The sequence below is a fragment of the Chenopodium quinoa genome, unplaced genomic scaffold (genome assembly GCF_001683475.1).
Source record: "Chenopodium quinoa cultivar QQ74 unplaced genomic scaffold, ASM168347v1, whole genome shotgun sequence".
Lineage (NCBI taxonomy): Eukaryota > Viridiplantae > Streptophyta > Magnoliopsida > Caryophyllales > Amaranthaceae > Chenopodium > Chenopodium quinoa.
In genome coordinates, this window is record NW_018744593.1 from 1066476 (window position 1) to 1092365 (window position 25890).

The window sequence follows — 25890 nt, forward strand, 5'->3', positions numbered from 1 at the left end:
TGGTACGATACCTAATTTAGTGAATGATAAAATCACACACAAATCAGTGTAATTAATGTTATATTTTCATTTTTTTTTTTGGACGAGAATTTTAGTTCCTTATGTGTAAGCATGTAACTCTAAGGGTTATGTTATAGCATTTTTTTTTTAATTGTGTTGCATTTAAATTTGGATCCTCTACAGGCCTAGCCTGACTATTGGCAAACTGGCAGTTTGGCACCAGATCAAATTCCGTCTACATTTCTCACAAATTCTTAATTAAGGCGAACTTTCATTAAGTTATTGTAAAACGGGTTAAAATTACCATAAAAACATTTAAAGTTACCCTTTTATACTACAAAAGTTACCATTTTTATAACAAAAATTTTACCCTTATAAAATATTTATAATGTATTAGATTAGTCATATAAATACAATCAAACTTATACAAAAAAAAAAAGTTACCCTAAAATTGATCTTCTTACACTAAAATTAACGTAAACCCATTTTATACTCCCTCCGTCCCAATATATAGTTCCTGTTTGTATATATAGTTCCTGTTTGTGTCTTTTCACGGTATTTAAGAAATGTGAGGAGAAAGTAGCTGAAGTACATTAAAAGTGAAAAAGCTAGATAAAATTTTGACAAAAGTACAAGGTAAATGGATAATTTAAGGGAAAAAAAATAAAGGTACAATTATAGACAAAAGTTAGTGAGAGAAAGTGAAAAAAAAGTACGAGACAAGTGGATAATTTAAGGGTAATACATACTATCCAAAAATAGAAACAAAAACAACATTTTAAATCTTTAAAATAGAAAAACTGGAATTATAATATGAGACGGAGGGAGTACGAGAGTTATTAAAAAAAAAAATAAAAAAAAATTGGAGTGAGAAAAACCAGCCCAGTGAAAATCAGCTGCAGAAATGCAGATCATCCCCACCGAAAGCAAGCGAACAGAGGAGGTCGGCGAGCTCAAAATCCCAGGCTTTAACCATTCCTACTTTTTTTAAATACTATGTTATTTGGCAGATGCCACATGGGTTACGCTCGTCTTGCCGACATCTTCCTCAGGTACCTTCTAATTTTTTATTTTTCTAATGTTTTCTGATTAGGGTTAATCTAGGATTAATGTAATCTAACATCGTCCTATTATATGTTTTATTTAATTGGATGATATTATTTTATTTGAATTGAGCTGTTTTTTTTAATTCATGTTGTTCAAATTCTATTGAGTTTCATCCTAAAAGTTGCCTTGTAATTAGTACTCCGTAAAAACAAAACAACAAATTTAACCCATTTTCCAACATTAGTACTACTGTAGTTTTCAATCTTAGGTTGTGTAAAGTGTAGATTTTTTGGAATGGGTAACAATTAATTTCTGGGTGGTCTCTAGAAACAGTTGATTTGTGTTGATTTATGATCAGAATTCCAAAAAAAAAAATGATAATTTTTTATTGATTTAATTTAATCAAGTGGGTAGTAAACTTTGATCTAAAGTGTGCCTTTGTTTGCCAACACATGAATTTTTAATAGTTTTGAGGATGTTGGGATTTGGGGTTATTTTATCATATACAAATCTATTATTTTTAATTTTATTTTAGTTTTTGAGAATGTATATAATTCTTGTGACATAGTTACTTTCATTCAATACATGTAACTAAATTCAATTGCACATTTCAATATTTTCATAGCTGTCTGCTTATTTTGTATCACATCGCTTTGTAAACATAATGTAAAGAAGCATGCAAGGTATTGTATTTGATATACATATACACATGTCTATGTAATTTAGTTAAATATTCATTGTTATGCTCTGATGGGCATGTCAGATACGAGTGAGTAACTCTGTAAGGTCTGGTAATTTTGGGTTTAGTTGTATTGGTATCAGTTAAATCTATTATGTATGGTGGGTCTTCAAGTTTTGGGTTAAAACATTGTGTTCAAGACCCTCAATTTCAATATTGTTGTGGGTTTGGTCTTGGTTTTGGGTTGGATCAACTTTACTCGGTTTTCTGCGCCTATATATGATCTTGGGTAAAGTCTCAATATTGTGGTGTCTTCTAATCTAGACAATGCTGTAAATGTGTGTGTGTGTGTTTTATTTTATTTTTTTAAATTTTTTTTTTTCCTTTTTTTACTAGAGTTTTTGTAAACCTAAGAAGGGTAAAATGTGAGCAGACTAGCCAGTAGCCCATGCAAAAAAGGAAAACTGGTTAGCTAAATTTTTTAGATATATATAGTGCATTTAACTGAAAATCCATGATTCATGGCTGGCAACATGAGTGAACTTGATTTTGAACATTTAAGTAAGATTATTAATTTTCTTCTTCAGCTGTTGCTTTCCTGGACAGTTTTGTCACTTTGTTGTGCCAGTACCTGGGTTCATTTGTTGTAGAATATCTGTATCATTTTTATGGGTTAATTCATGACGACTATGAAGTGTGCACCTTACCGTCCTTACATTGTCTTTTTTCTTGTGGATATAATTTACACTAATACATTCGATATTCTTAAAGTTGCCTTAAAACCTTTATTGGTTATATTTCTTGCTGATGTGGTATGACGAGTAAGCCTAAAATGTCCATGTAGAAACCAATTTTTATTTTGCCTTTTGTTTTATGCTCTGCGATTTGTATCTGTTTGTGTGCATGGTTTTTTTTATCCTTTATTTTACAGTCTCCATCTTTTGTGATTTACTGCCTCATATATCTTGTTTTTATATAATCTTATCTCAATTCTCCTTTTTGTTTTGGACATTCTTTTGCAGGACAAGTATCTTACTTACATTCCTGTATATCTTGTCAGAGATGGTGATCAGGCCAGTACTGCACCAAGAAATGAAAATTGGAGCAGACTTCACTCTTTTGTAATGTGGTAATTCCTCACTACTGTTGTTTTATGTAGCTATCATTGGGAATTACATGGTCTACTATATTTGCAACTTTCCTATGGCGTACAATAAATTCTAGGTTGCAAATAACAAAGCTTAACGGCATTAGTCTGTTCTATTATTTTCCATTTATCTGGTCAGTGCCAATGATAGGATGTATATCATGCGGCTTGCGCTTGCTAAAGGATTTTACCGAATACTTTAATTTTTGAATACAAGGTTTAGAAAGATAACCAAGCTTCTTCCAGAATGTTTGTGTATTCATGATGCTTTTTCATTCTTTTCCAGCATACTACTTTATTTTTTGGACAATTCCCCAAGTGCATTACATTTGCTCTTTAATTTAAAAAAATAAAATTTGGTGCTTGACTATTTGATGAATTTTTTGCTAGTGTACGTTAATATTTGTTATTTCTCTTGAAAAAATTATCTGGGCAGACTTTGTGATAAGCAAGTATAAATTCATAGTAAGCCAAGACGTTTTAATTATCTAGCAAAAAAAATTGAAGAAAGATGATCAATTGGGCAAAAAGTGCCTATGGATCATTAAGTTGAAGCGGCAGTTTAAAACTTAATCTTTGTCTTATTTTTTTTTGTCAATCTATATCATTAGAAATAAAAAGAGCCATTAAACTTGTGTCGTTCATATGTGATAATAAAACATAGTCATGTGACCTGTGGGATCTTGATAGATCATCTCGATATATAATTTCAAAATATCAACTTTTTTTTGCTTATTGTTAATTAAATATATTAATGGTCGAAGTTATTCATTGACAAACATGACTAATGAAACGTGCCAACTAAAAAGAAACGTGACAAACATGATGAACTCTTATTATGTGGAGTTAGGTGGCAGAAAAGTGATTGTTTGATAAGTGTTTCAATTGAATGTCTCAAGGACGGTATGACATAATATGTTCTTCATTGGATGCTATAATCTGTAGATTTGATTTCCTGTGTATTCATGTAAACGATTTCCATTTTGTGTGCTTCTCATTCATCATGGGATATTTGGCCACCTCATTTAATTTGTCATACCATTTTTATCATATTTGACAGCAAGATCCGTTTTGTCCTACACTTCTATCTACCAATGCTTACAGTGAGAAATGAATTTCTAGTGGGGAAGTCATTGCAAATTCCTTTTTTTTTTTTCCATTGAAAAATAAGCTGAAGAGAATTTTGATTTCAAAAGAAGGCAGCTTTAAAAATAGTGCTGACAAAATCATCAAAAGGAGATGTTGAGTCACAGGAATGGGTCAATATAGGGAATGGGAATGGAAATGGGCTGGATATGATGGGGAACAACCTTATTCTCATAAAAATTAGCTAGCAAGTTGGTTTAAATTACTAATTTCTGCACTAAGCATATGGTTTTCATAATTGGCCAGAATTTGGATACAAAAATGAAATATACCTTAAATTTAATGTAGCTTATATTGAATGATTGTTGATGACGTGATAGATGACAATTCAATCAAATATGACCCAAAACTTGTATTGGTTATTGGAGAAGGTGATTCAATGGTATAGGTTTAGGGTCAATTTAAAAGGAATCTTATTGGATAGGATTTTAATGGACTAGGTCAATATAATTGCCCAATAATTTTTTATATGAAAATAGTTATGATTTAAAAAAAAAAATTACATGTAGGGTTTGTATTCATTAGTGCTTTTCATTTTTCCATGCTCATTTAATGACCTTCCCATCATTAATATGCATAATCGGCTTTGGCCGAGCCTCTTATGACCCGCCTAGCTATTGACCGACACCGATCTTGACTCGATTTGCCTGATTACCAGGCCTTGTTGAAACCATATCAAATGACTCATCTCTCAAATATGGTTTGAACTGAATCTGATTGAGTGACTTGTTTTCCACGTTTAGCTATATATCCTTTGAATCTGTCACATATGGACTTGGGATGATCAAATGCATATGCTATATGGTCAAAAGGAATTTTAATTCAGCTATTCTTGATAAGAGTCGAGTTTGGGTTTACATACCGTAAAAGGCAGAGATGATCTAATGATACAATGAATGATTACTTTTGCAACATTTTTGTGTATTTAATATTTCCAGTTGCATGTTATGATCTTTGCAGATAAATTATCTTTGTGTGTCATTGTGCTCATGGGCAGCATTCAAATATACTATTCTATCATAGCCTGCTTGATTTGGTTTTAACCTTTAGCTACTAGATTGGATTACATTTTTTTTTTTTTTTCGGTCTGAAGTTGCTATGATTTTCTTGCAAGACTTATTGTACATTCTGCTAAGGTAGTACCACAAATTTTAAGCACTTTACAATTACTTGCATATGAGTTTCTCTATTAACTCAATTAATTTTGTACTGGGATCATTTCGGCTCTTGCTTATGTAGGTTTTTAAGACCACGTCAATTGCTTTTTGCCATTTGGGGTTTGGCATCATGACATTGGATTGAATCAATCGGCGATTATTAAATGCCTATATTACTCAGATGAGATTTCCTGATGTAGACGCCACATAAGAGCACATGCCCTTTCTTGATGGATAACTTGGAGGTATGTTTGTGTAGAAGTAGCTATATAGCCATGTTTTCTTATTATGTTTGCCAATGAATCATTCTGTGTGTGCGCATGCACATATTTTTGATCACGTGATGCTAATAATGTGTATAAGTACACCTTTTTAGTTTGAGAGCAAGGGAGATGTGCTGCCGCCCAATATATTAAAGAAGTGGCTTATTCATTGTTTTTAATGATCTTTAATATGTTTATGTCAAATATGTCTTAAAATGTTGGAAATTGATGAAGTCAAGAAGCTTTTCTGAACTAAGAAAATATGTAAATTGGCTAATAAGTTGTATCTTCCTTCTAACTAGCATCTTCTTTTTTGTTTGTCCTATTTTACTCTCTTTGCCCCTAACAGATAACCGACTTTTTTTGAGCACATAGATTAAGGGAAATTCTTGTGGTTGGCCTTTGTGGAATAAAATACCAATTTTTATTTTTTTTAACTAGAGGACCTTCCCTGAAAATGAAAAAGGGCAATTAACTTGCGACAATCTAAAATGAAAACATGGGCGATTATTTAAGGGGGCGGATGGAGTATTTGAAACTCTTTGATCCTTAGTTTTAAGCATAAAATATTTCATTTGTCCTTTGTTTACAAGGAATTTCAAATTGAATGTTTACTTATTTGACCAAAGAAATAATTCAATGGTGAGGTGGAGAAGGCATTTGGCCTTGGTTGCGTAAACTAAATTGATTTCATCTCCTGTGTTTATTGACAAAGATTCTTTCCCTATATTCCCTTTTTTTTTTTATAACAAAAATTAAGTACCATATGTTCTTATGAACCCAATTTATTTATATCATCCTAATTTCCCTTCATCTGAGTAACTTTGGCCTCCTTGGTTTCTTCTATAAATCCCATGGTCATAACTCTCCATTTTCCTTACAAGTTACAAGTTTGGCCACCTCACAAGCCCATACCAACGTAATTGTATCTTTCCTATATCATCCTTAATATCTGCAAACCAACATTCTTTCAAATAATTTCATTATTAATTATATTCTTTGCGATGTTCATACACATCAATCGTAACATTCAAATTATGTGATACCCAAATATGAGTTCTCCAAGTTGGTTGAGATGAGGCATGATTCTATTTTGTGCTGATAATATTATCAACAATGTAATTTATGGTTAAGGTAAGAGGGGGTTAAAAATTAAAAAGAAACAAAATCTACTTAAGCTTCCATAGTGTTCTATAATAATATGGGATTTTGGTTAAAAGTACCAAGTCATTAGCTATAACAAGTTGCCTATGTATTTGATGCTACGGCCAAAAGGCTCAAAATTTGATCTAATGCAAACCTTTATAGAATATCTCTAAATTGCACCTAAATCCAATACATGTGTTACTTTCTCGGGATTCCATCATGGTTAGAAAATGCAATTTTGGTTGTGATCGCAGGAGCAATCGTGGTGTTAGAGAATGGATATGATGTGTTGATTGCAGGCCGTGTCACGATTTTAATTTCAAAGTCTCATTAGGATATTATAGTAGTTAGATGGTATTAGAATAATTAGAGTAGTATAATATATGACTAGAGCCATTAGTGGGAAGACATGGGGAATCTTTCACTATATCTCTTAACACGAAGTAAATTTTAAGTGATTGATGTAACGTTCAATGTTTGGTGATTTGGGGTTGGAACATTTGATAGATGTGATCGTGGGTGTTTGAAAGAGCGCTTGTTGATATGGACGATTTAAGTCCAGGCAATTTAAAATCCTTGGCCTTGTTTTTACACCATGACTAGCATTATAACTAGCTTTTTTGTATAACATACTATGTTGATGGAGTATATTTAGAATTGAACTCAACGATATTCTTCAATCAACAACTCAACAATCCACCTGCATGGATAACAATCTTAGTCTTGCTTGTGCCTAAATAGCTCCCAGACTCCTAGTGATCATTTATGACATACCTTGACTTTTGCAATCTACCATTAACTAAAGTTGTTCCAAGGGGAATGACTAAAGTGACCTTTCATCTCAATTATAATTCTTGTATGGCTCTATCCCATATGACCAATATATTATCCTACAATTCCTTTATAGGATGTCCCAAAATGCTACTCCCTATACATTAGTTTGACTAACACACTTGCTAATGTATTAGTTTGGCCATTGATATCTCTCATTCTCTATTATAAAATTATGAATAGCTAATTATTGAAACTATTACATTAAGATGAATCTAAAAAACATCTTACTAATTTTTGTTTAATATATTAGTAAAAAAGCTATGGTCAAAGCAAGACTAAATAGTGCAATAAGTCAATTAATGCGCTTATTTTGAAATTGAGATAGTATCCTATATTATTGCCGATACCGAATAATGAATTAAATGTATATACTACCCTGTTTTTGATGTTTTTAACATTTCGCGAATTTGTTTGTTTTTGAAAGTTGCATTTTGGCAAATCCTTTTTACTACCTTACCCTGCGTAGTCCACAATATATATACCATTCCACTCACTCTCTTACGTCATCCACCTTTATTTCATGCGTACACCAACTCCTTTACACAATCTCTCTTTATCCACCTTTTTTCTTGCAATCACCCACCTATTTACACAATCTCTCTTTTTTATCCAAATTTATCTTATATCCACTCACTTCATTAACACTCACTTTCTCTAATTTCCTTAATTTGTGTGCAAGTAGTAAATGTAAGAAACATTCAAATTCAGAGGCAGTATTAGTGATATTCAATTAACAAGGTCTACTCATGATGAGACACCATGGTGCATGTTGTTTGTAGATGGTATTGTATTGTTAGACGATATTTTATGCTAAATTAGAGCATTGGAGGCAAAAGTTGTAATTTGGAGGTATTTACACCAAGTATGAGGAAAATGAAGTACATAGAGTGTCAAGATAGTAGTATTAGAAGGGAGTCAAACAAAGAAATTGTAATATTAGATGGAAAGGAGTTGCTAGAGAGTGAGTAATTTAAGTACATTGTGTCAGTCCTACAAGCAAAATATTGACGAAGGTGTGACTCACAAGATTGAGTTCAAGTGGGTCAAATAGAGAGGATATCAACAATAATTGGAGAGGTGTGTGATTGTGGCAAACCTTCATAGTTGAAGGGTAAACTCTTAAGCACATTATGAGTCGAAATGTTGGACATTTAAGATGGATCATGTTGAGTTGTAGATATTTTAATGTTAAAGTGGATGTGAATTAGGAATGAAGGTATTCAAAAGGAAGTTGGAAGTTTGAAGAAGTTCAAAAGTTTTGTGCTATGCAACTTCTATGTTTCTGTTCAAAATATCTATTTATTTATTTATTTTTTTTTTTTGAATGTTTGCACTTACCTTAAAGCATGGATGATGAATCATATAGGAAGGGTAAGAGAAGTTTGATTTAGTTTGCCTTGATCTTATATAGGATAAAGGGCAATCACTTGGCACTCTCCTTAATTAGGGTCTTCTAAACAATTATATATTGGTTGAGTTGTTTCTGTCTTTCAGAGGGCTAAATGAGACTATTGTTTTTCAAAATCTGGAAATACCTTTGATCTCCTTGTCGGTAATTCTAGTAAATTTCTTTCTTTCCAAGTCAATAGGAGATTAGGAGCTATATAAGTATAATGGACAACTACAAGATAATGCAAATTTTCCAATAGACATATTTGTATAAAACTTCATGTCCTTCCATATACCCTTGTTGCCAAAACATTTTCTTCCACATGTATTGAAAAAGCTATGGGAATGGAGTTACATTTGACCTCGCTAATGGAGATGGAGAGAAAATGGAAGGTATGGTCCTTTTAATTTAATGCGTGGTGGATGAAGTAGGGAACGGAAATTGAATTACATTTGACCTCGCCAATTTTGTGGAGCAAGTTGTATTTAGTGGGTGTATACCTTTTTTTTTTTTTTTTTGTGACAATGAGAAGTTAATCCAAGCTCTTAATAACTTTTGTTAAAGGGTAACAATCTCTTTGATGAATGTGCTTTATATCTACCATAAACAAAATCAAATAAGGATGTGATAAATAGTAGTGTATGTGTGTAAGGGTGTGTTCTATTCACCTGATTTTCACTTATTTGAACTTAACTGAACTAGACTGAACTTAACTGAACTAGACTGAACTTATCTGAACTTATTGAAACTTATTTTAGTTGTAATTTGAACTTGGGTAATCCTTATCAAAACTTATTTTTCCTTAAATGAACTAATCTCAACTTATCTTAACTAATTGAACTTATATGAGCTTATTAAACTTGAAATAAACGAAAATAAGGTGAACAGAATACGGCCTAAATCATTGACACTTAGCGTGTGCTTTTCATTTTGGATCAAACTTATTAAAACTTTTTAGAACTTGTTTTATAACCTTTATTCAATTAGAACTTATTAGAACCTATCAACCATATGTTCATTTCTAATAGTTGCATGTTCTCACTATCTTGTGCCTAGTAAACTTAATGTGAACAAATATTCCATGACTTATACTTTCAATCTTCTTTGTAGTTATATATCTCTTTCAAAAGTCTTTATGTTGAAAACTCTAAAAGTTGTTTCTTCTTTATGCGTTTTAGACAAGGAATGTTTATTTTCTTTTTACATGAATTTCATAATGCTTTTTAAGTTTAAGATCTTTTGTATTGACATAGTAGCCAGTGGAAAGCTTTTGTATAATTGGATGAGGATTATAACATATTTCTCTTGAAATTAATTCTCTTAAGGTGCAAAAAATAGAGCTTACTATTTTAGGACCCGCGCAACACATAATTCAAATAAATTTATTTATTATTATTGTAAGAAAATTCCACTAACAAATTATTGTCAATTTGAATCAAATAAACTTGAATTTTAATATGCAATCATGTGTTCAGTAATGAAAGCCCTTGATCATCCAAGTTGGGTTAGATTATTGATCATGTTTTCCTTGAATCTTTTGCCAAGGGTTAATCATATTATAACTCTAAAAGGAAATAGTATTATATGGTAGATAGTTGAGGTATATGTATATATAATGTTATCCTATTTTGCTGAAAAACCTTCCTAGAAGCAGTCAACTGACCTAATGCTGCTAGTTATGAGGAACCTTTTTCTAGTGCGAAGGTTAATTATGTATGAGGTGCAAGCATATCTCAATCTAGTTTTATGTCTGCTAGCTGAGTAATTTAAGGGTTTCGAGACCACTAAGACATCCAGCCTAGACTCTTTGACTTGTTTTTTTAGAGAACCATCTTAATTCAAATTGGTTATGTCTATAAAAATAGAGTATTCTGGATCATCAGAGATATTACTTTTCAACCAATCAGCATGCTTAAAACAACTATCTAATACAGTGCGGAAAAATTCAACTTACAAGATGTAACAGCATTCCCACTAACAAGAGAAAAATCTCTGACAGAGTCAAAATCCAGCTTTAGACCTAGCCATTCAACAATTTTGCACTCAACACCCATTGATCTTCGGCATTCAAGATGCTGTCATCTCTGATACCTCGGCTAATTTTTGAAGATTTAGTTTTACTACAGTATCAGCAAACATCTTTGTGTCCTCTGCTGTGTTCCCCTCTGGTATATCTACAGTGTAGGATTCCAAGACAATGGTGTAAACCCTCCCTGTGTGGTTTATTTCATTTATTGATGTGACAGAGCAGTAATTCATAAGTCTGTGTTCACCCCCTAGGACCTTGAAGCTTAATATACGTCTCTGATCATTAAGCATCTCTAATCTCTCAGTGCTCCTCTCTGCAGGAAGTCCTGAGATTACTGTTATATCCCTCACACTACCTACCCCTCCATCACCCCTCATTGTGCAACTCTTGATCAAATACTTGTAAGCCTGAGGGTTATCAAAGGCTCGGACATACCGCCAAACAACGTTTGCCGGTGCGTTTATGCGCTGGATTATTAAAGATGTGCATTTGTTTGGAGGCAAATTAGCACTGTGGCATGTGCTTATGACATCTTCCAGTTTAGTGTACTCTTCTGCTGTAAGACTTTGGGAAGTTAATCGATTCCGATCCATTTATGTGTCTGTTGATTTTTAGCTAATAGTTGAGATGAACCAGAATTAGTGTGGCAGAAGATCTTGGTTGAAGTAGTAAGAGGGAGTGAGGTAAAATATTGAAAGTGGTGTAGGGAGAAATTTGGAAAGAGAATTTAGCACCTTTCATGTGACAAAAGGGCATATTTATTGGCTTTTCTCCGGGAGTGCTTGGGGGAATGGTTGTTTGACTGTTCTGTATGTGTATATGATTTGTTTATTTGGAGTAAGAGATTCTATTTTGGTGTTATTGGACAGCTCAATGCTCTCAGGGAAATTACTAAGTTGTAGTTAGTAGCTGGTAGTCTGGTACACAGGTAATGCTCTTAGCTACTTGAGGGTTTACAGTCTTTGAATGTGCAGTAAACCGCGGGTATTACCATGCGGATGTATATATTTATAAAAACAACAAAAACAAACAAAGCCTTAGTCCCAAAATGATTTGGGGTTGGCTAATATGAACCGTCATAAGGAACCGTCCGATATTGAAAAAAGGACATAACAAGAAAATTAGTTGAAAAAGTTTGTAAAAAAGGTGTGTAATAAAGTGAGAAAAAGAAAGAGCATCCAAGTAAATTTTAAGAGAGTTTTAAAAGAGAACCAAGATTAAAATTCAATGTTAAAACACGAATTGAGTAAAAATAATAAAAGTAAATAATAAGATAAAATATACAATCTTAAAACTTTGGTTATGTGTAATCCTTTTTGGTCTACTTTCAATGTAACAAAAAACTTCAATAGCATTAGGCATTAATATGATACCTTTGAACTTTCAGATTCTATATGTTTGGTTGGGCTTGTGCAAAAAAGAGGGTCACCTTACTTTTATAATTTTTTTGGAACTTTTTATTTTTTATTTTTTTTAACTATTGTTTCATTAATCGCCATTTCTCGAATCATGTAGTGGAGATACTGTTGGTATAATCTTAGCTGATATATTATTTGTTTATTTATTGTGGATGCAATACACTTTGTTATCTGGCCATTGTTGGGATAAGCTAATGTTTGGGGTGTAAATAATGTGCTTGCAAGAGATTTGTTGCTCATTGGTGATTGTTACATTATTTCAGTATTGCAAGAGTTAACGTTGACATGGCCTGGTCATCATTTTAGTCTGATTAGTGGTGAATCTACCAGTGTTTTTTTCTATAGACTTTGTTTCAGTTGTATTTGCTGATATGTAATGTTCCTATACGTCTTTGTCATTTAGCCATGAAATTGATAGTTCAATTTTTATCAACCCCAAACTAATGGTTTGAGGTATTGTTTTGATGTTTTTTGAGATTTTCTGCCTACTTTCTTTCCATATTGATGGCTTCCATGGGGTTGGATTCTTGCTGTCCAATCTTAAACTTCACTAAAAAGAGTATCGGTTTTGCTAATTATCAGATAAAAAGGAAAAAAAAGTGACAATATGTGGGATAATGTGCTTGGATTATGATTTAGAAACAATACTTTGTATATGTTTTAGTATTAGCTGAAGGATTTTATGTAGATTTTCACAAGTTGGTAGAAATGATTTTTATGCAGAGACAATGGGTTAGATGAAATAATCTGTTTGAGCTTTGCGTTAGTGTTATGGTCATATTAAAATATTAGAGGCTTCAATTTCGAGGGGTTTAGGTACAAATAACGCCTGGCAAAGTGTTAAGAACTGTTTGTTAAATGCCTCTCTTTTATCTCACTTCAGCATAATAGAGTGTCATGCACAACCTGCAGCAATGAAACATAGGAGCTATTCTGACCCTTTTTGGGCTTCTCCGAGTAGTATATTCGTTAAAATTATCTGGCTAGTCATATCTTCTTCATTTAGTGATTGGAATGGTTTGTTACTCCATCCTTCATAATTGTACTATGATTATAGTTCTATAAGCTGTTTTTGTATGCACTGGTTAATCAGTTGCATTAGCACTGTGCCGTGTGAGGCCTTAATTAAAATTAGTGTAGTTAACATGTAAAGAGATTGATCTTTTGAGAGGTAACCATGCAGTATAGTGTTTATGGTCTTTCTTGTGACAATAAGAGGTTGTAAGACTCGTAATGGGTTCAACTGATTCCATACATAGGGGGAATCTTTACATCTAATCGCGGAAGCTAAATGGTTAGTTCTGTCTAAAATTATCATGGGATTTTCTGTGTTCACATGTTGTCGAGATCTGGAAAAATCAAAGGTATTAGCATTTCTTGTATGTCCTTGTCTCAGGAGTGTACACTTTACTGTCAAGACTACGTGTGATAAAGACACTTTCATAAATTAAGCAGCTCTTGCGTTGCTCAAAGAGTCTTTGAAATCATGTTCACTGCTTAAAATGATTTATATATATTTTTTGAACATTAGGAGCCGCAATAATGTGCATACCATAACCCCACTTGATTCCTTGTCATATATAGTAATGAGATAGCTTCACTGTCATGCATTTTGGTATTAAAAGTGTCAAAGTTTACTAAATCAAGAAAGCTAGGTGCTTTGAAACAGGTTGACTATCTCTGTCTCTTAGATCTTATAAAAAGGTTCCAGTTATATTCCTTTATACTATACAACCAAATAATATTTCCAGAAATATTGAAAGCGGGTCCTTTTATTGAAAAAGGTCTTTACATTTGGTTTTGATCATCAAAATTAGAATCTAATATAAGATCTTCTCTTCAATTGCTTTATTCTTAGTACATTAGGTATTTATTTTAAGTTTAAAAAGACTCTACATTAGGTATATGAGTAGAGAACCTTAACCACTTGCCTAATTTTTCAAATTTGTTGTTCGTGTTTTTCAAACTGATAGATGTAATTAAGTGTTTGTTTGCTTGTTTCATCTTATTTTAACTTAGTTTATCTTAGTTATATAAGTTCTGACAAAATAATATCAAAATTCAAATGAAATAAGTTTTAACAAAATAAGTTTGACTAAATAAAAAGCTCAGATAAGTTCAAGTAAAATAAAATAAAAAAATTTTAAACACACTCTAAGTTCAAATAAAGTATAATAAGTTTAGATGAAATAAAATAATTTAGAACGAAATCAGATGCAGCAAACAAAACTTAAGTAACGTATCGCTTTGTATTTGTGGTTCTTGTCGTTCTTCTATTTGTTCATGCTTTCTACTGGTCTCTACTACTATATTTTTTCTCTGTACTAAGGAAGTAAGGATTTAGTCTTTATTATAGTATTATAAAGTTAATGATGGAGAGTCTCAATAATCTAGCATTTTCTCATTCAACTATTGGTGCTATGTTTTTGCACATTACTTTCTCTTGGACCACATAGCAATTATTTTGTAGACATTCTGTGATCTGAAAACATAATATTGGTGGTAGTAGCATCCAACTTAGTTTATAGGAAAGCATATTTTTATCTCTTTGGCTGCTAGTGCACAAACTACAAAGTACTCCAGTAAATATTTTATCACATATATGGAGTAATTGTTATATGTAAGTACTAGTTATTCCCCACGCATTCAATTTTCTTATAAAAGAAGGAAAAATAGATGATTATAAATCACTTTACTACCTAATTTAATAAGTAACTTAAACAAAATTTGATGTTATATATTTAAAATATCCTAGCTTGTACTTCCTCCGTTTTGTTTTACTCACTTTTCATTTTAGTCCCTTTTTTTTATTACCTTTGTTTTATTCTATTTTTGGCTCTCTCTTTTACTTTGTTCACTTATTTCTTACAACCCTCATCTTTTTTACATTCTCTCTCTTACTTTATTTATCTTTTTCTTACATCTATCTAGCTTTTTACATTCTCTTTCTTACTTTATCTTACACTCTATCACCCTTTTCAATGAATTGTGTATTTTAGTAAGTGAGTAGAACATAAAAGAACGGAGGAAGTTTTTATTAATTAAACAATTAGTGATATATCTTTCATAAAAATAAAAAAACTAGAGATAGATTAAATTAAGTATTTCTTTTCCTTTCCATTAAAACTTTTTTGTTTATGGCGTTAAGGGAATTTAAATCATTAGAGAAGGATTTTAATAGAACAAAGAGATTACATGGCCTTAAAATAATTATATTGATGATTGAACTAGTATTCTAAAGTATTTTGTTAAATTTTAATATTAGTCTCTATTTTTCCTTATATTGGAGAGTATGAATACAATTTTTGAAATTATCTTGGTTTTACTTTCTCTAAAATGTTGTTTGTATTGGCAAAAAAAAAAAAAAAAAAAAAATACAAAAATTGTTGAAGTTTTTAAATTTCTATTTTAAGTTTATGAAGTTTCTATCTTTGCTTTTCCCGAGTCAGAATTTATGTCAATTATTTTACTATCTTGATTGAATATTGATTATGCTTTATTGATGTTTCCTTGTATCCAATTTCTTGGTTTCCTATTTGGAGAGTAATTGAATTTGGTTAAAGGATTACGAGGTTTCCCATTTTCCAATTTGAGTATATGAAAATTTCAATCTTCCTTCTTTATTGAAGTTTTCATTTTTACAATATCATTATTGCCATTAAAAAGTAGTTTAGTTATGAGGTGGGGATTTGGGTTTTGGAAGTATTTCATTCATCCTACATTTCTTTAATGATAATATAGATATCTTAAGATGAATTTAGTTGTATTATTAGGAAAGTTGGTCGTAAATTATCTTATAAAAGGACCATGTTTTGAGAAATAATCTTTTAAACTCTTTTGTGGAAATTACCATTTAACTTCCTACATTATGCCAGAATTTGGTGACTAAAGTCAACAATTCAGCATCGTGTATCTTACTTATAGTGCTTGGATTTAAACTTGGTTTCCTCCTCTCCTTTGCTCTCATTACTCTCCACTTAACACCTTAGCTAAACACCCTAACTGTTAATATGATTTTTCTTCACTCCCTCCCCCTATCGATTTAATGTCTTACCAAGTAAATGACCCACTCTCTATTCCTGCCGCATTAAGGAAACTAGTTGCTTACTTACCATTGTCTATATTATAGTACTCCCTTTGTGTGCAAATAAAAGGCATTTTGTTACTAGGGGGTGTTTGACAATTGGTTCCGGCTATTTTACTTGGCTAGTTTGACTGGTTGTTTTTATTGGCCTTTAGATTATCTATTTGGCCAATTTAATAGTGAATATGCTTAATATCATTTAACAATACCCAAAAAAACAAAAAACAAATATTATAATCAATTAATATGAGTAAAAATTGCTATATACTTCCTTCGGTTTTTATAGGTCCACCATTTGTGATTTTATGCTTGCCAATGCATTAATTTGACGATTAATATCTTTATATACTTAAAAATTATTAAAAAGTTGATATTTGAAAAGTAGATATCGAGACGAATCTAACTAGATCCTACATAATTATGTTTTTTACTCACAGATAAATCACAAAATATGGTCAAAGACTATTGTGTGAATAATGTAAAAATCCAAATGCCGCAATTAAAAAAATACAAACTATTGGGTGAGGCTTACAATTGGTGAGACTGCCCTTCCCTTCACATATTCACCCAAATAATCTCTTTCCTCCAAAGTCCATACACTCCTGCTGCATCCCCCATCTCCAATCCACTCCACCCAACACACAAATCACTGATAATTTAGGAGAGAAAAAGATCAAGCTCAAAATTTTTTAGAGCTCAAAATTTTTTAGACTATTGCCTCTTTAATTCTCTATGTTCACGGAAATAAGTCCCCGTATGGTGAGGGCCAAAGGGGATTGTTAAAGGTGTGGGTGGTTTTGATTGAGTAGGCGATGGTGGTTGCTGGGAGCTAGTGGTGGTACCGTGGCAGCTAGGTCGTTGTGGTGGCTGAAGAGTGGTGGTACGATGGCGGCCCTTGTCATTTTGAGTATGTACATTTGGACCAAAGTCGCTATACTTGAATTTACACTACGTGTTACTAAAATATCCTCAAATTTCAAAACATTTGTGGATAGGGTCTTGATTCTCAATAATGCACTTGTCATTGGACTCTACTTGCGGAGTGAAATTCTTATTAATATCTTTTGAGTGTTTTGGCTAGATGATATGATCAATTGATTTGATGACATGATTATTTGTTTGGATGATACGATTAATTGTCTGATAATATTAGTATTCGTGGCTGGATGATATCATTCATTGTTGGGATGATATTGGCGGGATAATATGATTACTTATCTAGATGATATCCTTAAGTGTTTACGCTGGATGATATGATTAATTCTTTGGATGATATGATTAATTCTCAAGATATTTTTAAGTGTCTAAGTCGGATGATATGATTAATTGGTTGGATGATATGGTTAATTGTCTGGATGATATCAGTAACTATTAGGATGATATTCTTAAGTGTCTAGGCTGGATGGATGATATTATAATTGGCTGCATGACATGGTTAATTGTCTTATCAGTAACTATTTGGATGATATGATTAATTGGATGGATGATATGATTAATTAGATGAATGATATTGCTAATTGTCTAGATGATATTATTAACTGTCCGGATGATATGTCATATGATTATTTACCATTTTTAAAGGTTAGATTTTATTTATTTTGGGTTTATCTTACGAAGCCATAGGTGAGTCAAGCCTCACCCAATAACTTCTCTTCAAAAAAATGGAGGATGTATACTTTATTTTATATATTTTTACTTGCAACTTTTTTACGGTGTACACTCTTTATATACTTTATATCGATTACATTTTGTGATTATACTTAAGGAAAAATATCTTATATGAGATCTTTTAGATTCATCTCAATGTGTGCTTTATTAAAATTTTACTTCTATTTTTTTACAAATGCATCTTTAAAGATATTATTGATTGAAGTAATACATTGACAAACGTGAAAAGCAAAAAGTTTATAAGATTTTATTAGATTCATCTTAATGTGTAATTTATTAAAATTTATTTTTTTATTTTTTACAAATGCATAATTTAAGATATTAGTGGTTGAAATAACGCATTGACAAACGTGAAAAACAAAAAGTGTACAATTAATAAAATAATTGAGGAAACACTTTTAAATCAGTTTGGCCTAGAAGCCGTAATACGAGCTAATTCAAGTAGTTTTTTCATTATGGCTGAAAAGTTGGCTTTTTAGTTTGGTTGAAAGAGTCACCAAATAAGTTTTTTTGGTTGGTTGGCTAAAAAAAAAACTGGAAGCCAATCAAAAAGCCACTAAGATAACACCCCTAAATCTTGTTTTTTTCCAAATGCATTAGTAAAAATATTATTATTACTACCTTCGTTAAATGTTATGTGCATCAAAATGGGAGTTTGCGGTTGCCAATGCAAAAGTTAAGGGGCAAGATTAGAGAAAGTTTAAAGAACTTGTGGTATGTAATTAAGGTGGGGAGAGAATGTTTGGATAATTAATCAACCACCTACTGCCACCACCAAGACCAGTCAACACCACTCACACCGCCTTCACGACCACCACCACCGCCTTCACCACCACCAGTATCACCCCACGAAACCACCCCCACGAAACCACCACCACCACCACCCCCACAAACCACCACCACTACCAAACCCAGAATCCCAAACCTTACCCAGAAATTGTCACCCAACACCCAGAAATTGTCACCCAAATCACCTAAAACCCACGCCCTAGGACCCTAACCCAGAAATCGTCACCATCATCACCTTCAATAAAACTCAAAACCCACGCCCTCAAACCCTAACCCCAGAAATCCAACCATCATCATCACCTTCCATCGAAATCAAAACCCAAAAAATCAAAACTCAAAAAATCGAAATCAAAACCCAGAAAATCGAAATCAAAACCTTGAAAATCAAAACCCAGAAAATTGAAATCAAAATCCAGAAAATCAAAACTCAGAAAATAGACGAAGAGGAGAGAGGAAGACGAAATCAAAACTCAGAAAATCAAAACCCATTAATTGTTGGTGGTTGGGATTTGGAGTAAATGGAGAGATTAATTAAATTAGGGAAATCTGATTAGTTTTAGGTTAATGTGGTTAAATTAAGTTAAGGGCAAAATTAAGAAAATCAGAATTTTTAAGTAAGGGTAAATATGTAATTTCCAGGGTTTTTGTTTACTAAAAATAGAAAGAAAACAGAGAGTTGCACATAACCCTGATCATCCCGTTTTGGCAAAAGTTGCACATAACATTTAACGGAGGTAGAATTATTTTTACATATAATCAATATAACACTATTATTTTCCTCTTGTATTCTTCTTCAAACAAATCCAATTTTCTTCTTCTTCTATTGTTTTTTCAAAACCTCTTTATCTACCTTTTATCAACCAAGTCTTACTTATTTCTTTTTTCATTCACCTATAACTAACCAAACCTTTTGTATATTTCTTTTTTTTGATCCATCGTTCCTAAATATGTTTGCATTGAGCAAATGAAACTTTAATGTAGGTGCAGAGGTACTTAAGAAATTGTAGTGTATTATATGAAAACTTTTTCGGTGGTAAGGCTGCTGCTGTTGCAAGTTCCTCCAGGGGGTCTCTAGTTGGATGTCAGGCCTAAGTAATAGCAAGGAGGGAAGGTAAAAAAAAATTAAGAGATTAGAGGGTGGAAGTTGAATAAGGTTGTTATAGGAATTGGTGATCACCCCCTAAAACTAGGTCTAATATAGATGTTCAGCATGATTCGTCGCCACATCTGTAATACCAGGTTACCACCCATCTGTGGTTTTGAAAGTTGTAAAGCCAATGAAAATGCTTTCTTCTCCAAGATATTAGCTGTCTTAAATTACCTTATCGTGCTACCCAGCCATGGTCCATCTTTCATTGTCTGTAGCTAATTTTAAGTACATACTAGTTACTCCAACTACTTTGCATAGTAAAACTTCTCGATATTACAAAAAGTGTCATTCTAGATAAATTCTTGTTGCAAATTAGTAATTGTTTTACAATCTCGGTGTAAGCTTTGACAAATTTTCTTATTATATTCATTTCTTTATCAAATTAACGACTTTGCTCCTGTCTTCTTTCGTTTAAATTATAAACATTTGCAACTAATTCATGTATGTCAGTCACTTTAATTTCATCAATCTTCTATGTTGATCTATGGTCTGCGTGTGACAGTTTAAATTGGCAAATTATTGTGTATAAACTATGGTATTTTAAAATTTTGTAGTTTGTACACCCCAACCCTTATAAAATGAAGAAAGACGATAAATAAGATAGATCTGTCCAATCCAGTGTTTCACTTTTGGGTCATATTGGCAATTGGTCATTCTAGGTCAAGTTGGGTTTGGTCCTGGAAGTTTGGGATTAGGTCTCTTCATCAATTTAATTGTTTCTGGTTGATAACAATAGTGTTACCCTTTTTATTTCCCAAGATGACCATATAATATCATTGCCTGTTACTCTGTTAATCTGAGGGTGTTGGGTGAAACTTAGATGAATTGAAGTGTTTTTAACTCTTACCTGATCCAAAGATCAACTTTGACTGTATAGATTGCTTTTTAATAAGCTAGCCTGCACTAGACTCCAATATTTATTTTTTTTGGTGTTAGCACTGGACTCCAATATGAGTATATGACCTTGCCTAAGTTGAATGATTCATGATCCAGCGTCTGACTATGACCTGAACCAATATAATCCAAATTGAACCTGACTTGAACAGGCTCTATATCTTTACTACTTGGGTCAATGAGTGAATGTGTGTAATTTGCTCGTTTATGGTTTGCGCACTCTACACTTTCTGGTTTGACTGGTATAATAATTGCTGTAATCTTAATCCCTTCACGATCCTCCTTTTTTTTTTTTTTTTTTTTTTTTCTTCTTCTTTTAGTTTAAATTCAAGGACCTGAAGAAAAGTAAAAAAAAAAAAAAAAAAAAAAAAAAGCCATAGCATTAGCATGTACAATATGCTAGTAGGCTTATCTAAGAGAATTGGATCCTCCAATTTAACCATATCAGATGATATTATATACCGAGAATAAGTTTGACCTGTGGCTTCATATTACTCTGATTTTTGTATAGCTTCCACAAGGAATCCACTGAAAAGTATATTTCCTTTTAATTATTATAAGAGAATGTTTGATGCAGCAATAGTGAAGACAGGAGACAGCATAAAAATTAAGATAGAACATTAACAATGTTACTGCCTAGTGCCTGTTAAATTTTTATTTTCGGCACTGTAATATCACAGTTCACTTTGTTGATTTTTGTTTTTGAAAATGGCTAAGTGCTGTTCTGTTTTTGAACCAGGATTGCACAAACAGCTTATTGCTGATAAGAAAAGTGTTTGCAAGGCATGCTGAATATCAAGTGTGGAGTGCTCATTGAACTAGCATAGCAAGGAAAGAAAGACATCCTATTGAGCCATGTCAAAGTCAAACCATGACCGGTAATTTCATCCTGAAAAATGTGATATTTCGTGATTAACCAAGGGAACCAAAAGATCTCCATATGTATTGCTTATCTTGAATCTAGTGTGCTTGGGGCTTGAGGTTCTCAGAATAATATAGTGGGGGGGGGGGGGGGGGGGAAGTCCACAATCCTCTAGTCTATTTTACAGAACTGCAGCAACCTGGCAATGCAGAGCACATTAATTCCTTGGGTCCTTGTCCTGTTCAGTGGGCTGGCCTGGGACAACTCTTTACTTAACTGGCCATTTTATTTCACATTTTTCGTACCATGATATTGATCGATTCAGTCTATATGTCTGGAACTTTAGTTGTTGAAATTAGTCGAAATCATTTTGTATCAGATGATAAATACTTGTCATAGTATCTGTTTCAAAAGAGAGAAGGGAAAGATCAATGGTCTTTTAATCAATCTAACTGTCATGTTTAGTCTAATTCAGTTATAGCACTATTTGTTGCTTTCAATTGGCACTCTTTAGTGGCAACCTAAAGATCAGTATGGCTGTGAAAAGTGATACAGATTTCAGATACAGTTGATTGTACTTATTAAAGAGGTTTTTGCCCCTCAGTAACTCTCAGTTGCAGTGGAGATCAAGAGGAACCAAGTTTATTCTGAATAAATTTCTCTGAGAATAGCAAGGTTAATTTCCTTAGTTTGACAGATTTTGTTTTCTCCCTTTGCACCAATAAGATTGTATTGCCACCATAATTATTTGACAAATGGATTAGTACATTTTTAGCATCTTATTTGACAACTGGACATGTGGGCATGGAACCATATCCACACTGAGGATAGAAGCGATAGTAATCACCTTATGATTTAGGGGAGGTTGTTCCTCACATTACTTATTAGCTTTGAGATGGAAGGTCACTTAATAGTTACAGGTTGCTCAAACTCTCTCCCCCTTGTTCACATGTGTTCCTGTGTAGACTTTATTCCGTCTCCCTAAATGTGTCTTTCTGAGCTTATATGTCATAGGGATATTTTGAAGGTCTTGGAGACAGAAAACATTGGTAATTTGGTGATCTTGGGGATGTGTGAAAGAACGTATTTTCTTGGGGGATGATGCTGAGTTTAACCCTTAATTTTTTATGCCAAAAGAAGTTTGTCAATAATTGCTTCCTTTTGTTCTACTGCCACTTTTTAAAATTTTTATTTTCCATTAATCCCTACTCTAGTCCCTTCCTTGAAAGTGCAAGCTATTCCCTTTAGAAGTAATGGAGCATTCTATTGATACCTTACCTTAGTAATGCCAAGTGAAAGGATAAACAATATAAAGGTTCAAAGCTTGATTTTGCATATGTTGTGATACAAATTTCAAATACCTTTATATCATGGAACTCTGTTCTTCAATCGCAGGGCCATGAAGATTTTTTTTTTGGGTTTTGTTGGGGGGGGGGGGTTTCTCTTTTTCACAGATGTTGGTTCAGGTTTTATGTGCATAAATTGTTTGATTATCTCATATGACATAATATAGTATTCTAAGTTGCAGTTTCATTTACTCGTGAAGGTTGTGAATACATGGGTGCTTGAAAGTGCAAAGGCAAAAGAGAGGGAGAGTCCGACAAGCTTTGAGAACTGGACGCATATAATCATATTCATTGTCGGAGAATTCAACGATGGGAATTCCAACAGAGAATTATTACCAGCAGTTCAGCTGACTGAAAAAGGAAGAGAAGAAAACAATTGGAGATGTTAGGTGGAAGTCATACTTAGATTATACTGGGTTGATTGGTGCTGGATACTAGGAATTAAAAGCTCATCTAGTCATATTCAAATCTATTGTTTGTCAAGTCTTACATGGAATAAACCTGCAGCTGTATGCGCATCCACTGCACCGATAAGATCATCAGCAGTTTCTGTAAGATTACCATGCCTAAAACTATGAATATCTTTGTCTAGTGTTGTTTCTTTGATTGTCAATGCTTCTACAAAAAGAAATTATTGTCAAAAAAATTTCCCGGTGTTATTGTGACATTTTCTGAATCTCTGATTTCCGATTTTGCAATTGTCTTACTGTCATCATCTGTGTGGACAAAAGTGTTGATCCTTTCAAGAGAAACTCGTAATGCAGAGATTGCCTCAGGGATCATTCTCACAGGGCATGGTTCTCAGTGTATCGAGGATTGTGAAGCTGTCAATGGGGTGCTTTCCAAAAATATGCATTGAAGAAAAATTGACTGCAGAAACTATAGTTGGCAACATCCAGTATTTGTAGTCTAATGATTTAGTTCCATACTCGCTATTATTATCCAAGGGTTTTGAGACTCTTTATACCTCTGGAACTCGGCTTGAGTGATATCAGTGATTCAATTAGCTTTTAAAACTTGTATTCTCATTGTTGTATCTTTATAATTTTCAATATTGTTTAACACCAGAGGGTTGATGCCCGGAAGAGTCCTGGACCCTACAATCATGAGGACTCCGTACATGAAGAGCTGGATAATGAAGCTCCAACCAGAGTGAAGCCACCACATTGCATCTACTGTAGAAGAATCCCTTCTCCTTTGAAGGCTGGTAAGCTTCTGCTCTACTGTTAAATTAGTCTTTGAAATATTGGCTCATGCAGCTTAACCACAGCCATACCCCCTACTAATATTACATCATTGCTTAATGTCACGGGAGGAGCTCGAATTGCCCATACTAAATTCCCAAGGATTGATTCAGGCTAGCCTTCCCCATATGAGCAAGCAGCACTATAAACAACGATGATAGAGGAAACAACACACAATGACACTAACTTGCACCAAGACACATCATTATAAGCACACGTGTATAGGGAGGTTGCCTCATGAGATTTCTTGTGTCCGGGCATCGGGGAATCTGTCAACACATGACAAACTCCCCACCTAAGCCACAAACGCTCTCATTGGCGCTCCAAGGTTATTTCCTCGTCCCATTGCAAGACACATCACTTGAGCATACAACCAAGTGATATGCGTACAATGCGCTCGTCCAACAGTGCAGCCGGATGCTAGCACCATGTGTCCCCCTCCATAGCACCACAGTGCGATTCCTCTTTAAAATTCTTGCTAGGCAATAAACCATGAATAGTGCAAAGGAATTTGGTGTTGGGTTATTTTTAGATCCACAACATTTTATAAGAAGTAATAGTGCAAAATAGCATGTTATTGAAATTTGTTTTTATTTTGTGAGAACCATAAATTCACAGTGGATGTATGGCGAAGCGATAATGATTTCTTTAACCTTGTTAATTTTATCAAAATGATTTATGATCTAATATAGACCTGGCAATCTTGACCCAGACTCGATGATCCGACCTGAATGACCCGAATTTGACCCGAAAACAGTGACCTGAAATTGACTCGAAACCCGAAATTAACCCGACCCGACCCGACTCGAAATTGACCCGAAACCTGAAGTTGACCCGACTCGAAGTAACCCGACCTGAAGTTGACCCAATACCAGAAGTCACCTGACTTGAATTTAATTTGAATTAATTGACCCAAATAGACCTGAAACCCGAAGTGACCCGAACTAAAATTACCTTATATCTGAAATGACCTAAACCAATTTAAGCCAAATACTTGACCTGAGAAAATCCAAATAGAAAATAATTGCAATTAGGAATGGCAACGGATCGGATTTGGGTCAGATGAGGCTAAATCCAAATCGGTTCTGTTTAATATTCGGATCGTGGAATCGGGTCTAAATTTGATTGACTCGAATCTGAGTCCGAATTCGACTCACATCTTAAGGGTTCGAATCCTTTATTCGGGCATCCGGATTAATCCGAGTAATTTTTTTTTAGAATAATATGTGATATACTTATAAATGCTTGTATTATCTCTAATAATATTTTTTTATATCATATTATTGCATAAAAAATTCAAAAAAAAAAAACCCTAACAACGAATTAACATTAACAACTATATTTTCTCTAAAAGCAATAATAATTATTTCGTATAAAAAAACAAATATACTAATAAAGCTTGACTCAAGTATCGATCCGAAATGACCCGACCTGAACTTGACCCGATACATGGACCCGAAAATTGACCTGACCCCAATTGATCCAACCCGAATTGACCAGACCCAAAAGCGAAGCGAAGCGACCCGACCCGAAGTGTTGACCCGAAACCCGAAACGACCCAACCCGACCCGAGTATTTGTTGATCCGAATTTGACCC

At 33.2% G+C, this 25890-nt stretch overlaps 1 protein-coding gene and 1 long non-coding RNA gene across 5 annotated transcripts; one reads left to right on the forward strand and one right to left on the reverse strand.

The window, feature by feature from the left end:
• Nucleotides 1-24945, forward strand: LOC110699594. Of its 4 annotated transcripts, none has more exons than XR_002506943.1 (6): nt 1-1052; nt 2749-2855; nt 5259-5421; nt 21581-21719; nt 23250-24256; nt 24365-24945. It is a non-coding gene; the product is annotated as an uncharacterized LOC110699594 (long non-coding RNA). The 4 variants fall into 4 exon arrangements; XR_002506942.1 differs by having other exon boundaries at nt 23250-23600; nt 23781-24945; XR_002506944.1 differs by having other exon boundaries at nt 23250-23600; nt 24118-24945.
• LOC110699593 (abscisic acid receptor PYL2-like) lies at nt 10643-14017 on the reverse strand. The gene has a single exon (XM_021877095.1). It carries the CDS (start codon nt 11429-11431, stop codon nt 10877-10879), a length of 555 nt encoding a protein of 184 aa, XP_021732787.1. The 5' UTR covers nt 11432-14017; the 3' UTR covers nt 10643-10876.
• Nucleotides 24946-25890: the final 945 nt, after the last annotated feature.

Coding starts and splice junctions, on each gene's coding strand:
- LOC110699593 (XM_021877095.1), bottom strand. CDS start 11,431: ATGGATCGGAATCGATTAACTTCCCAAAGTCTTACAGCAGAAGAGTAC.